Source organism: Mustela lutreola, chromosome 14, assembly GCF_030435805.1.
Source record: "Mustela lutreola isolate mMusLut2 chromosome 14, mMusLut2.pri, whole genome shotgun sequence".
Lineage (NCBI taxonomy): Eukaryota > Metazoa > Chordata > Mammalia > Carnivora > Mustelidae > Mustela > Mustela lutreola.
The window spans coordinates 9,649,210-9,664,650 of NC_081303.1; the positions used below are offsets into that span (position 1 = coordinate 9,649,210).

Genomic DNA, 15,441 nt, shown 5'->3' on the forward strand with positions numbered 1-15,441 from the left:
AATTCTAGTGCTTAAACAGTCTGGGTTATATACCCACATGGCTTTCTTTTCCATACTGATTTTTCACCCTTTCTTCCTTGTGTAGCTGGGCTCTCTTGGAGACCAAAGCATCCCTACTTTTTATAGGGCTGAAACCTGAAAAGCATCACCTAGTAAAATTTTCTGTCCCACAGTGCATCACAATACCGTTTGAATTTTCTATCCCACAGTACATCACAATACCCTTTGAATGATGTAAAAGGATCAAGTCCTATAACTCTGCAGTGTGCCTTTGCAGGATATCCAACACCAGGAGGCAGCTGAAATAACCGCTGTCCTCAGAAAACTGCCTTTAAGAACAAAGAAGGTTCTACACACTGCAGCCCAAGCAGGTAACACGAGTCCGGTCATTACCACCCAAACGTCTCTCCTCTCACTTAGTGGTTGCATTACTAAATAGCTGGTTGAATTTTGGATGTTCTGGAGATAACAGCTCACAATTAAAGAAACTCTGTGGCAAAGCATTTTGAAAAGCCAAGAAATCTTTCAGAAAGGGAATATGCATACCTCTCAGCTTCAAATTATTGAGCAGGTTTAGCTCAACATTTTTTTTTTCTTAGAAATGAGGTCTTTAGGGGCACCTGGGTGGCTCAGTTGGTTAAGCATCTGACCACTCTGGAACCCAGAGAAGAGGGCTTCTAGGCGATGGCACTAGGGGATGGATATCCCCAGGGGCCCAACTTCCCCCAGTACCTTGCTTACCTGTATCACACCTCCAAGGTAAGGAGGCCCTGAGGACTCTGGGGTTATGAAGTACATCTAGAAAACCAATTGTTGTGGCTTATATACCAGTTTAAATGCCTCTCCTTATTTCTTGACTTTTCCCCAAATTACCAATAAATAACAGAATCTTGGGACCTGTCAAATAGCCTGCCTCTTCCCCTTCTTTGGACAGATTAATTAAATGATAAAACTTGTTAGTTATTTAACTGAGGTTCACAAGCTGACTAACATTACCAGGCAGTTATTACTGGTTCCTCTCACTACCAAACTGGGAGAACCTAACCTCTGATGTAACAAATAATATTTTTAGCTCTTTACTACCATAAAAATTGATGCCAACTTAGAAATTTAAACCTCAGAAAGCCAATCTCCATGAGGAAAGCGTATCACATGCTTCATATCAGGAAAAATGTTCAGGTAGACATCTGTTCTTGGAGCCTTTTCCTTTAAAATTATGAAAGAGGGGGTTGGATTGGGGGTGGGGACACAGCCATTCAACTACTGGAAAGGTAACTTGTCAAGGATTCTGTTTCAGCAGCTACTGAGCTTTGATTGTATATCAACTTGTGCAACACTGTGATTAATATCTGACTTCAATTCTTCCACCAGGTAAGTAAAATAAGAGCAGGACCACATGTCTCTTGCTAAATGCTTTTTCCCTCACACCTGGTGCAGTGCCAAGCAAAGGTAGTTGATCAATCAGTATCTGTTGAGTGAATCAATGAATCAGTGGCACTGTAGCAGAAGGCGAGGGGTCTTGGAGTCAGACAGATTTGTGGGTTTTTTGCTTGTTTACTGGCTGTGTAACCTTCAACATGAAATTTAACATCTTCTAGATAGTCAGGATATGATCAGGACTCCTGTGAGGACTGAGCGAAGTAGTGTGCGTGCCAGCAGTTGGGGGGATAACGAGCAGTCCCTCAGAACGATGTCTCTGCCGTCCCTTTTCAACAGAGGGTGGTTGATCTTTTTCAAAATTGTTTTGGCTACTTTAGTTCTCTTGCATTTCCAAATAAACTTTATAATAAACCGGTCTATATCTACAAAAACTCCTGCTGGGAAGTTTGACCACATAAACCAGATCAGTGTGGAGAGATTGTCATCTTAGTGCTGTCGAGTCTCCCAAACCAGGACCATAGTGTATCTCTCAGATCATCTTTGATTTCTTCCATCAACATTTTTTAGCCTTCAGCATCCGGCATCTGTACAAGTCTTGTTAGATTGGTGAATAATGTTTCTCTTTTTTTAGCTAATGTAAATATTTGTGGGTTTTTTCTTAAATTTTACTTATTTATGTGAGAGAGAGAAGTTGGGGTGATGGGGAGAAGCAGAAGGAAAGGGACAAGCAGACTGACTCTGTGTTATGTGAGGAGCCCCTTGTGGGGTTCAGTCTCATGACCCTGAGATCATGGCCTGAGCCTAAACCAAGAGTAAAACATTCAACTGACTGAGCCACCCAGGTGCCCCAATAATTGCATTTTAAATTTTGGTTCCAATTCTTTATTTACAGTATAGAAATGTAAGGCAGCTGGGTGGCTCAGTTGGTTAAGGGTCTTTGGCTCAGGTCATGATCCCAGGGTCCTGGGTTCGAGCCCCTCTTCAGGCTCCCTGCTCAGCAGGAAGCCTGCTTCTCCCTCTCCCTGCCCTCAACTCATGCTCGCTCTCTCTCTCTCTCTCTCTCAAATAAATAAATAAAATCTTTCAAAAAAGTAAAGTATAGAAACGCAATTATATGTGTTGTTCTTGTATCCTATGATCTTGTTAAAAACAGTTATTAGTTTTAAGGGTTTGTTTGTAGGCTCCTTGGGATTTTCTACGAGTTTGTTTGTAGGCTTCTTGTGATTTTCTACATAGACAATTATATCATTTGTAAATAGGAACAGTTTTCTTCCTTTCCATCTATATGCCTTATATTTCCCACTCCAGCCTTATTGCTCTGTGTAGGAATGGTGAGAGAGACATTCTTGCTTTGTTGCTGATTTTTAGGAAGAAATCAGTCTTTCACTATTAAGTATGATGTTAGCTATACATTTCTATAGATATTTCTTACTAGGTTGAAAATGTTTCCTCATGGCTGGCTGAGAAATTTTACCATAAATTTTTATCACGGGGTTTTAATCAGATTTTTGACTGTTATTCTATTTTACAGAATTCTGATATAATCCATGAAATAGTCTATAATTTCCAAAAGTTGCTGAGAAAGCTGACAAGATAAATCTTTTTATTTATTTATTTATTTGACACAGAGAGAGAGAGATCATATAGGCCAAGAGGCAGGCAGAGATGGGGGGAAAGCAGGCTCAATCCCAGGACCCTAGGATCATGACCTGAGCTGAAGGCAGAGGCTTAACCCACTGCGTCACCCAAGTTCCCCGACAAGATAAATCTTATATCTTTGTTTCTGAAGTCAGTATCTTGACTATTAAGGCTGAGGAAGTTTCTTGCAATGTATATCTCATACTCGTTTACCTTAGTCCAATTGCTTCTTTTCAGTTGGACTTTTGGCAAAGATCAAGTGCGTTACCTTAGTTCACCTCCTGAACTTCAGCATAATAAAAAATTCTATTGTTAAACTTTAATTTCTGTGTCCTGGGAGTCTAACCATAATAGTTTATGGGCCAGTGTTAATTAATTGGAAGTGGTTAAAAGTCTCCTAAATGGGAGCTATGAGGATGCCCAAATTTTATCTCATTCTTACAAATGTATCTTAAGAAATAAATTCCATAGAATCAAATAATGTTATGCCAGCATGACCAAAATGCCCAACACTACAGCTGTGTTGCATAAATTATGGTATATTCAGTTACTCAATAAACATTTATGAAATGTCCACCGTATGTCATTATAATCTTTGGCCCCTAGGGATACAGCTATGAGAACAAAAGACACTTTCCTGCCCTCTTGGAGCTTACTTTCCAGCAGGGGGGACAGACATAAATAAGGTACATAAATAAACATGCAGCATGGCAGATACTGATGAGTGTTTTGGAAACAAAGCATAGAGCATGGATAAGAAGTTCGGACATGGGAGTGGAATGGGATACTAGTTTAAATAAAGTGAAAGGTGGACCTCACCAACCAATATAAAGGAACATTAAATATTAGAATTAAGTACACTCTGTAGCAATGTGGTAAACTTTTCATATCTTATCAAAAAGGGATATAAAATAGGATATCTGCTGGGGTCAAGAATTTAAGAATTTGCATATATATATAATAAAAAAATGAAAACAGTTGTTTGTGAATAATTTTATTATTATTTTACAGCATTGTTTACTCTGAGCATAATTATGTTTTCAATTTAAAACATTTGGGTGCTTGGGTGGCTCAGTTGGTTAATCATCTGACACTTGGTGTCTTCTTGGGTCATGATTTCAGGGTCATGTGGCTGAACCCTGGGTCGGGCTCCATGCTAAGCAGGGAGCCTTCCTAAGGGTCTCTCCTGCTGCCCCTCCCCCTCTCTCAAATAAATACATCTTAAAAAAAAAAAAAGTGAAAAGTCTGTAAGGTTCCCTGAGGCTAATTTGAAGATGAATGAAATGTGTGAGAAGGATACAGAGAGAACTCATGTTGGTGCTGGAAAAATTTTATTTGGGGTACAGCTGAGAAAGAAGCTTCTACTGAGGCGACTAATTAAAATTACATAGATTTTTTCGTTACGTTGTTCAGGGTGCCGAGAACAGTGGTTGTGCAGGGTTGGCTGCGAGCATGGAAATGATGGCAAGTTTAACATGTGTTCATAATTCTCTCATTCAGCTTTGGCATGCAAACCCATTTTTTAAGATTGACTAAAATAAAATGTACTGACATGTCTTCCTGCAGACGACATTTTCCTCTGCGTTCAAGAGATGACAACTAATCACACAAGATGTGACTTGGTATCTATGTGGTAGCCCAGTTCCCTAAAGATGCAGAAAGACAGGTTACAACCATTGCCAGACAACGTCTTCCGATGATTCCGGGAGCTTATGCTTAGACTCCATGCGGGCTGTTCATGTGTTCTTCTGAAAATGTTTTTGTGGCATGGCCAAAGCATGGCAGCCCGGGCCTGGCTTATTCCCTCTGGTGTTGATTCAGAATTTCTAGGCACTGAGCAATCACTCTATCGTGAATGGCAGACGCAGTGTTGTCTCCATGAGACACAAATGTCCTGAATATCTTGCATTCTTCTCTCCAGCATGTCACTTCTCGTGAAGGAAAAGCCCCGCAGTCACAAAGCTTTCCGAGTTTAGGCAAGAGCTCGATGGTATTTACTCAAATTTTCTCTTCAGTGCTTTCTTCCCTTTTTATTTTCTTCCTAATAATCACACAAGAGCTAAAAGGGAAAACATTATATAATGAGCAGGTTCCACTGGATAGCCAAATAGTCCGTAACAATGTAATCTGGCTTGAAAATGTTCGAGTTGCTTGAAAAACACAGTCAGAGGTGACAGAACGCAGCTAGCTGGCGTGTGGGCAATACGTTGACCTGTGTTGACTAGAGTAGGGGAGAGGGAGGCCCCATACACTGTTTTCTCTCCCAGGGAAACCTGTCTCCCTCCCGGCTACTGCCTCCTGGGGGCTGTCCCAGTTTTGTTTTGGCTGGTGGTCGGGATGTCCTGGGGTGGTTCAATAGAGCTTAAGAATACTTTCAAGATAACTGTCTCTGGAACCAAATGGGTCCCCATCCTGGTTCCTCAGTGACCTTGTACAAGTTACTCTATTTCTCAAGCCTTCAGGTTTCTTGTCAGTAACGTAGTGGGACCACTTCACAGGGTTTCTGGAAGGCTCAGAGAAGTTAGTTAATTCATATCACCTGACACATAATATATGCCCTTAGGTAGAAACTCAAATTTCTGTTTTCTCAAAGTTGCTGTTTTGGTTACAGAACACACACACACATTATAGCTCACTTGACCCTCCAGAGAGGTATTGTAATCAGCAACGTACAGAACGAGGGGCCTTCGTCTATTCCAGCTGCCATAACAAATTACTGTAGAATGGGTGGTTTCTAAACGTCAGAAATTGACTTCTCACAATTCTGGAGGCTGTGTTCAAAGCGCCAGTGTGGTCAGGTTCTGGTGAGAGCCCTCTGCTGGGCTGCAGGCTGCCAACTTCCTGTTGGCTCCCCACGTGACAGGAAGAGGGCAGAGCTCTCTGGGGTCTCTTTCTGTATGATCACTAGCTCTGTTCATGGGGGCTCCACCCCCAATGCTTCCCAAAGGCCCCGTCCTCAAGTACCACGGCTTTGGGTTCAGCGTATAACATGTGAATGTGAGGGGGCCAGAGGTAAGGTGTGAGACTCCTGTCAGTGTTCTTCTGCTACACTGTTCTTCGCCATGTTTATGCAAACAGAGGGCCAGTTGTCTCTATACACATATAATATGAACACAGTACAAAATTTATAAGGTGCACAAAAGGTAAACCATAAAAGAGTAAGGCTCTGTCCCTCCTCTGTCCACCAGGTATTCCTTTTGTTTCCCCAGTCTTGACTTTTTCTCAAGTGAATATTTATTTTTTTTTTTAAAGATTTTATTTATTTATTTGACAAAGAGATCACAAGTAGGCAGAGAGGCAGGCAGAGAGAAAGAGAGAAGCAGGCTCTGTGCTGAGCAGAGAGCCTGATGCGGGGCTTGATCCCAGGACCCTGAGATCATGACCTGAGCCGAAGGCAGAGGCTTAACCCACTGAGCCACCCAGGCGCCCCATGAATATTTATTTTTTTAATGAATCAATTAATTTTTTTATTATGTTAGTCATCATACAGTACATCCTTAGTTTTTGGTTTTTGGTTTTTGGTTTTTGTTTTTCACTAAGATTTTTTATTTATTTATTGGACAGACAGATCACAAGTAGGCAGAGAGGCAGGCAGAGAGGAGGAAGGAGGCTCCCCGCTGAGCAGAGAGCCCGATGTGGGGCTCTATCCCAGGACCCTGGGATCCATGACCTGAGCTGAAGGCAGAGGCTTTAACCCACTGAGCCACCCAGGTGCCCCACATCCTTAGTTTTTGATGTAGTGTTTCATGATTCATTGTGTGTAACACCCAGTGCTCCATGCAAGCTCCTCCTCTGAATCCCCCCCTTCATTTTCCCCTTCCTTCTCCTAATGTCCTCTATGTTACTCCTTATGTTCCACAAGTAAGTGAAACCATATGATAATTGACTTTCTCTGCTTGACTTTATTCACCAGTTTCGTCCATGTTGATAAAAATGTTGGTTATCATCCTTTCTGATAGCTGAGTAATATTCCATTGTATATATGGACCACATCTTCTGTATCCATTCATCTCTTGAAGGGCATCCCGGCTCCTTCCACAGTTTGGCAATTGTGAACATTGCTGCTATGAGCATGGTGTGCATATGGCCCTTGTTTTCAATACACCTGTATCTTTGGGTTAAATGTCCAGTAGTGCAATTGCTGGGTCATAGTGTAGCTCTATTTTTTTTTTTTTATTCTTTTTGAGGAAACTCTACACTGTTTTCCAAAGTGGCTGTTTCAACTTGCATTCCCACCAACAGTGTAAGAGGGTTCCTTTTCCCCCACAACCTCTCCAACATTTATTGTTTCTCGCCTTGTCAATTTTTGCTCTAACTGGTGTAAGGTGGTATCACAGTGTGGTTTTGATTTGAATCTCCCTGATGGCTAATGATGATGAACATTTTTTCATGTGTCTGTTAGCCATTTGTACATCTTCTCTGGAGAGGTGTCTGTTTATGTATTCTGCCCATTTTTTTTACTTATTTGTTTTTTGGGTGTTGAGTTTGAGAAGTTCTTTATAGGTCTTGGATATCAGCCCTTTATCTGTAGTGTCATTTGCAAATATCTTCTCCCATTCTATGGGTTGCCTCTTTGTTTTGTTGACGGTTTCCTTTGCTGTGCAGAAGCTTTTTATTTTGATTAAGTCCCTGAAGTTCATTTGCGTTTTTGTTTCCCTTGCTTTGGAGACAGGTCTTGAAAGAATTTGCTATGGCTAGGGTTGAAGATGTTACTGCCTATGTTCTCCTCTAGGATTTTGATGTATTCTCGTCTCACATTGAGGTCTTTCATCCATTTAGAGTTTATCTTTGTGAATGGTGTAAGAGAATGGTCAAGTTTCATTCTTCTGTATATGGCTGTTCAATTTTCCCAGCACCATTTGTTGAAGAGACTGTGTTTTTTCCATTGGATATTTTTTCCTGCTTTATCAAAGACTACTTGACCATAGTGTTGAAGGTCCATATATGGGCTCTCTGCTCTATTCCGTTGGTCTATGTGTCTGTTTTTGTGCCAGTATCATGCTGCCTTGGTGATCACAGCTTTGTAATATAGCTTGAAATCAGGCAACGTGATGCCCCCAGCTTTGTTTTTCTTTTTCGACATTTCCTGGGTGATTTGGGGTCTTTTCTGGTTCCATACAAATTTTAGGATTGTTCGTTCCAGAACTTTGAAAATTGCCATTGGTATTTTGTTTGGAATGCCGTTGAAAGTATAGATTGTTCTGGGCAGCATAGACATTTTAACAATGTTTATTCTTCTGATCCATGAGCATGGAATGTTTCCATATTTTTGTCTTTCCTTAAATTTCTTTTGTAAGTGTTCTGTAGTTTCTAGAGTATAGATCCTTCACCTCTTTGTTTAGCTTTATTCCAAGGTATCTTATGGTTTTTGGTGCTATTGTAAATGGAATCAATTCTCTAATTTCTCCTTCTACAGTTAAACATTGTTAGTATATAGGAAAGTACCTGATTTCTGTGCATTGATTTTGTAATCTGTCACATTTCATATGAATATTTAGATGGAGTAGTCTTCTGTGGCAAGTCTTCTTCTCCAGTAGGAGACCAATGCAATATGAATTTGAGCCTAGAAACACATCTGGGAAACAAAAAGTTTGATGAAGAGGGTGAGTCACTTACAAAATCATTGAAGGGACAATGAGAAGCAAACTCTGGGGAAGGCCTTCAGGAAGCTTCTAGAATGCCTCCACAAAACTGACCCATCATGGGAGCAGCTACCTGGGCCCTACTCAGGAAGCTGCTTCCAGAACCTCCTCCCAAAGCCGCCACCACTGCCACTGCAGCGCCCGCTCCACACTCCCAAAGATGGACAGCAGGGTTCAGCTACTGCCTTCAATGCATTTGCCTCTTGACACCCAGTGCTGGAGAAACTCACCATACCACAGCTTTCCAGCCTTGCCTGCCAGTAGAAAAGTTCCAAGCAACAGTCAGTGGCCTCCGTCTTGTTTCTGCCTACTGAGTCTCAATCCAGTCTGTGGGGTGGGAGGAGTCTAATTCCTATCCAGAGCTCTAGGTGCCAGGGATTCTGGGTGTGAAACACAGAGCCTGCAAGCTCATGTAGTAGGAAGGCACCCTAAGCAGAGTGAGAACCAGTTCAGTGGTTTCTGGTTTTATTTTGCATTTTTTTAAGATTTATTTACTTATTTTAGAGAGAGAGCAAGGGGAGGGGCAGAGGGAGAGGGAGACAAGCAGACTTCCTGCTGGGCGAGGAGCCTGATGTGGGGCTCTGTCTCGTGACCCTGAGAACATGACCTGAGACAAAATCAAGTGTCGGACCCTAAACTATCTGAGCCACCCAGATACCCCAGTAGTTTCTATCTTTTTTTCAAAAAAGTATATCTGTATGTATTGGCTTACGCTTTCCACTTTTTTTTTTTTTTTTGGTCCTTTTTTTGCAAAAGTCATGGTTAGTCTATCCACTCCTCAGTTTTCTTACTGTTATTTCTTTCAAGACAGACTTGGTGGCACTAGACAGCTCCTGCGTGGAAATGGATGGTGTGTAGAGTGTGTTCACACAATATGATATACAGTATGTAGTGTGTATGGATTTGCAATATCGACCTTCACTCTGTAATATTTTTTAGATTCCCATCCATCATGGCTGCCATCCGGCTTCGAGAATTTATTGACCGCCGCCCAGTGATCCCACCCAGGTAATGTCCTTGCAGACAGAGATGCCATCCAGAGCTGCCCTGGGGCAGTCGGACACCTGGGGGGCCATCTTGCTCACCTGCTGCTCTCTGATTGACAGACAGCTGCTCCCAGAGGTTCCAGTGACATTTCTTTGGGTTTGGGGAAAGTTAAAAAAAAAAAAAAATCCCACACTCATGGTAAAATCCAAGCAAACTGGCTACTTTGAACTCCCCAAAGAGGGAAGGATATTGGTTTTTGCTTGGAAAGCCCACATTTTAGTGAGGAGCCCTTTACTCTGCTTGGAATCAGACTTCTTCATCCTTCTTCTATATGAGGGGGGGGGCAGTTGCACAGATTGAAACTAAGTAGGATTTTTATGCTTTCTCCTGATTCATAGATGGTCCAAGACTAACAAGTCCTAGATGTGTTTTACTGTGCTAAATTCATTGCTGAGAGATCGCGGATAATAATCTGTAGATCCTAACCTCGCCTTCCCTCACCACTGGCCGTGGGGTCTGCAAAGGGTTAGAAGCTATGAAATTCAGGCAGGAACTCTCCCATAGCAAGTGACTTTGGGGTCAGCCTCTTTGGCTTCGTGGTTTCAAGTAAGCCTCACGTTTGTTTTCATATCTAGTTATTTTTAACAATGTTTAGTCAACAAAGATAAGTCCTTCTGCTTCCAGAAATGACTGAAGTAGGGGCAGCGAAAGGATGCTTTGTTCCTAGATACTGTGAGTCCTCTTCGGAGAAGCCGCAGACTACCCTCAACCCACATGAGGAAGAACTGGAGGGAGACAGGGCTGGGTTCCCGTATTTCCCAGTTTCTGCCTCCCCACAAGCCCTTGGTCTTTCTGAGTGTTGTCGGGGTATTCAACTGTGGGTCACCCCTGGGCAGAACGGAAACAAACCTCCCCCAGGTGCTGCTACCCGGAGTTCTGTGGAACCAAGCCAGAGTCACTGGGTCTGGCCTAAGCCAGCCTGTGGGGAGCCTGAGGGTTAGGGTAGGACGCAGTGCAGGAGGCAGGGGGTCCATGAAGTCCTAAGGGCGGCTGGATTCTGTTCTCTTGCTCATCCATTGGAACCCCACAAGGAGGCAGGCTGCTTGAACTAGGCAGTTCCCAGGTGGGGTCCCAGCCTCCCCACCGTACTCACGGTGCAGCTGGTCCTCGTGGACTTGACGCCATTGACCTTTGCAACCGTAGCGGGGTCCAACCCTTCATGAGGCTCCTCAGTGGCACCTCTGGAATGTTACCTCCCACACTCAGCTGCCTCTCCCCATCACCACAGCCAACTGCCCACTCCTGTCCTCCTCCCGCCCGGCCTCCAGAGGGCGCTCCATGAAATGTAAATTGGATCAAAGCCCTCAGTTGCATGAAACCCTGCATTGCAGTCACTGCATGTGGTATAAACTCTAAACTCTGCTGGGGCCTATCGGGCCCTCCATGAACTGGCCCTGCCCCCGCTTCAGGCTCCTCCCTCCTACCGTCTTTCCTTTGTTCCCCCGACAGGCCCGCCTGGCTCACACCCAGCACATATTTGCTCATTTCATCTTCACAACGACTGTGAGGTATAGAGGAGAAACTGAGGCATGGAGTAGTTAAGTGACTGTCCCAGTCCTAGCGATAGGATTTGAAGCCACAGGTCTGGCCCCAACATCTGTGCTCTTGATCCCTGCACTTGGCTGCATGTCCAGGGAGGTCCCTGGGGTGGGCTCATTTGCCCCCCTCCGCCCACCACTGTCACCTCTGCAGAGCCGACGGCCACAAGCAGTAGTTCCTCCGTGCGCATTTGTTGAAAAAAAAAAAGAATGAACATGAATCAGTGAGTATCTTGTCACAGATTTGTGGCTTGGCACCCTGCTGACTGGCAGGATCCTGTGGAAGACACGGACCTCCTCCTTCCTCTCAGACAACATCGGGTCCCTCCCTCCACGCCCAAACCTTGGCTCCTCGTGAGGGAAAACGGAATCACACACTGGCAGGGGCACCTGATAAAATTAAATATTCAAGGGCTCACACAGCTCCCTTAAGAACTGTATCAGATGCAAATGTGACTTGCTGTCACCCCCAGGCGACAGGCCCCACCCAGGCAGGGCTGAGGGCCAGGTTGGTCTACAAAGCACAGGATGCTCCCAAAACGATTGCTTCGTGTGGAGGAAGCACAGTGCAGTGTGGAAGAGAAAAGATGGCAAATTTCTGTCAGACATAAGATGGATTTTTGAAACACCACCTGAAGTGGTGTCTGGGAGACCCAGAGGCAGCTGTTCCTTCCCAGAGCCATGACAGCACCTACCACAGATCACCAAGGATGTTCACGTCATCTGGTTGACTCATGGAGTCGTTCCGAAGGGGTGATGGTGCCCCACACTTTACTGACAGGGAACCTGAGGATCCCCTCTTCCTTGAGGGGGTAACGAGTCTGGGAGATGGCAGAGCGGGCATGGTGGTGTCCCATCCTCTGTGCTGACTTGCTCGTGTCCTCTCTAAGTGACTCATTCTCTTGAGCCTGTTCCTGACTGGCCCAGCGCTTACTCATTGTGTGTGATGAGTTAGTGCCTGAGTGTGGTTTCCCTACCAGATCGTGATCTCTTGGGTAGAAGACAGTATTTATCATCACTGTGTCCCTAGCACCTGGCCCATGGCGGCCACAGTAGGGCCTTCAATGGGAAATTGTCTCACTGAATGGAAGGCCACGTCCAGCTCTCAGGCCCACACTATTCTTTCTCCTCTTCCTGTGGTGCATGACCTCTACTTCCTGTCTGCCCATGAGAGAACCCCAGAGTTCCTATAGAAATAACACTGAACTCTTCTGGGAAAAAAGCCATCCTGTGTACACGGAGATGACTCTGGATGCCCCATGGAGTTCAGCGAATGGGGTTTGATCCATGGCTCTGGCGTTTACCAGGCAGGTGATATTTGGAGAGCCCACTTGACCTTTCTGAGCCTCAATCTCCTGTTCTGTAACAGGGTGTTCGTAATATTTACCTGGCAACGTGACTGGGAATTAGATGAGGTCACCTTCCTAAAGCCTGAGGCTCAACACAGACATAACAGAGGACAGCAGAGTCACTTAGGAGCATGGGCCACCTCGGGCCTTGGGGCCAGGTTCTTGAGGGATGAACACTCTTGACTTCTCCTGTGGGTACTGAATTTTGTCCATGGATAAGCCCAGGTTTCTGCTCTGGCGACACGCACCCACCCAGGGGACAGGTTGGCTCTTGCCTAGACAGAACATGTCACCTGAAAGAGCCAAGCTGTCAGAGACTGCTGAACAATGTGTGGGGGAATCAGACAAAGCAGGACTCCTGCTCCCACACGAGAAGGAAAGACCTTCCTACAACTTGTTCAGCAATCTTGAGAGCCACGTTAGCGGATGGGCCTAAGCAGAGTCCGGCACATCTCTTCAGCCAGGTCCTCTCCCCAGCTTCTCAGAAGAGGCCAGCTATGGTGAGGCCTCTGGGAACACGGGCCGGCGGGGCCAGGGTGGGCATTGCCCCTCATTAAGCTCCTGCCAGGGAACTTTCTCCTGTTTGAGCTGAAGTTAGTCACACAGGGTGCTTGGAAAGTCTACGCAAAGAGTTGGAGGCAAAAGCCACCCTTTATTCCCCAAACCATTCAGCTTCTCCACCCAACCCTACGTCCCTCCAGCGCCCGCTCACACACTTTCCCTTCCTTTCTCAACTTCTGGGCCAAAACCCACCAAGAGAGATTCCCCAGGGATGGCGAGCAGGGCTTGTTACCCAGTGCTGGAGAAGAAGGGCTTCTCCATTCTCAAAACAGCTTTGGCAGACTACGTTCAAGGAGCAGGGCTTAGGTGACTCACCGGTATACAGCAGGCACTGGTTAAATGCATGCTAGGGAAGAATCCATGGTCAAGACTCAGCCTACTGGAAACAGCACAACAACTGTGAGAAACCAGTGTGACTTTGGAACCCCAGCTGGGTTCTTAACAAACCATAACATGGCCCTAGGGTCTTCTCTCCAAGATAGCGCTTCAGAAACGGGATGGTGCCCAAGAAAGTCCCACTCCCAGGCGCTCAGAAATGTCATTTTTTCCGTGTTATTGTGCCAGTTCCTCCTGCTCTGTATGACTAAATCCCTGCTGTTACGTACTCTTCGGGGCTCAGCCACATCATCCCAGCCATAGGGCAGGCCCAGACAGCCTGTGATTTTCTGAAAATCAGAGCTCCCTGAGGTCCTGTTTGCCAAGACAGACAGACACACCCTGTTCACAGTGCTTGCCTTTCATACTTTCTAGACAGCGAGGTTTCCACCGGCCCCCACACACTCCACACGGATCCCAACCCTGGCCACGTCTTGGGTTCTAAAATTCGCCTCACCTAGAATCTGTTTTCCATCCTATTTGCCTACCCCCACTTCCCTCCACAAAGCTCAGGGTTTCTCCGTGTCCCACGTCCGTGACTACGGTTGCCTCTTGGCCAGTCTCTATACCTCTCGTCCAAAGGTCCACCACTTTGTGGTCCACGCTGCCACTGGAAAAGATCTTTCTAGAATAAAAATGGTCCTAAGCCTTTCATCTTCTTAAAAATGCTACCAAGATTCCATGTCACCTACAAGAGTGGTTCTCAACCTCTCAAGACACAATGCTCCCTTTATTTCTAACAAATATCTTATAATGTTCCTCCTGCTCTTCTGAAATAAAATCTGCAAATAACATAATCCAACTACATGCAATTCTTAAATAACTACATAATGCAGGGACTATAATCTATGAGGAAAAGTAATTGATTATAAAATAAGATGTCCTTCAAAAGGTGAGGTCTGGGCACCACCTCACCCTCACTGCGCCTCACCGCACCTCGTCTCACCTCCTCTGCCCCCAGCTCTGGGGGTTCAGCTATCCGCCCTGTCTCACCTTCACGCCCAGAAACACTTCCTACCTCCTTTGTGCCTCAAAACTTCCTCAAAACCCAACCCTCCCCAGCGGGGCTAGGCTTCCTCCTCCAGCCCAAAGCACCCTATGCGTTAAGCCTTTCTAGTGCCTGTTCATTTCTTGCATCATACGCTTAATCATCACAGTTAAAAAAAAACAAAAAACAAAAAACAAAAAACAAAAAACAAAACACTTGTGAAAGTGTGTAAATCTACCCAAAGTAGAAAAAAAAATCAGCATAAGGAACACCCATTTATCCATTTTCACATTGTAACAATTATCAGCATTTGCCCCCCTGGTTTTATATGGCTTCTTATTTCTTTTTCTCATATTTTGAAACTAATACCTGACAAGACGAATATTTCCTTATGAATCTTGAGAACCAAATCCTGAAAAATGAGTAAGAGAAGATACTTCCGTCAAGAAAGAAATTCCATGGGTTCCAAGAGCTCCGTGCCAGGAACCAGGGGCAAAGGGCATGGAATTTTTTATCAGGCCACAAGTGACATTCTTCTGTAAAGAACTAATGGTAGTAACTTCTTTTTTATTTTTTTTTTTTAATCCCCCTCTTACTTTCTCTACTAGTATATTCATCACTCATCAGGGAAAGGACGTCCAAGGATATTACCCCGGGCAGCTGGCAAGAGTCCATTTTGATTCTAGTAGGAAGAGACACCCCAGGTAAGACACCTTCCCAACCAAATCTTAGTTCTCAAAAATTTCACTAAAGCGAGAAGGATAAGTGAAAAAAAAAATGGGAGTCACAAATTGTAGTCATAATTGTAAAAAGAACAGATACTAATAATTGTTACTTAATGAATTCAAAAAATGTGGAAGGAGCTACACCAAACTGTTAACAATGGCTTTTTCTGAATGGTAAGAGGGCAGTATTTGATTTTA

At 44.5% G+C, this 15,441-nt stretch overlaps 1 protein-coding gene across 4 annotated transcripts in view; it reads left to right on the top strand.

Annotated features, from left to right (window-relative positions):
• The first annotated feature begins 279 nt into the window (after positions 1 to 279).
• SPMIP3 (sperm microtubule inner protein 3) overlaps positions 280 to 15,441 on the top strand; it is a 29,812-nt gene continuing 14,650 nt past the window's right edge. Inside the window, exons 1-4 of one of the 4 annotated variants that reach the window (XM_059146195.1) lie at positions 280 to 371; positions 1,298 to 1,371; positions 9,600 to 9,668; positions 15,127 to 15,222. In XM_059146195.1, the coding sequence (XP_059002178.1) occupies positions 9,613 to 9,668; positions 15,127 to 15,222 (152 nt within the window). In that variant the 5' untranslated portion in view covers positions 280 to 371; positions 1,298 to 1,371; positions 9,600 to 9,612. Of the gene's footprint in view, positions 372 to 1,297; positions 1,372 to 3,634; positions 3,705 to 9,599; positions 9,669 to 15,126; positions 15,223 to 15,441 lie in introns of those variants that run through there. The other 3 variants (XM_059146196.1, XM_059146197.1, XM_059146198.1) reach the window with 3 other exon arrangements.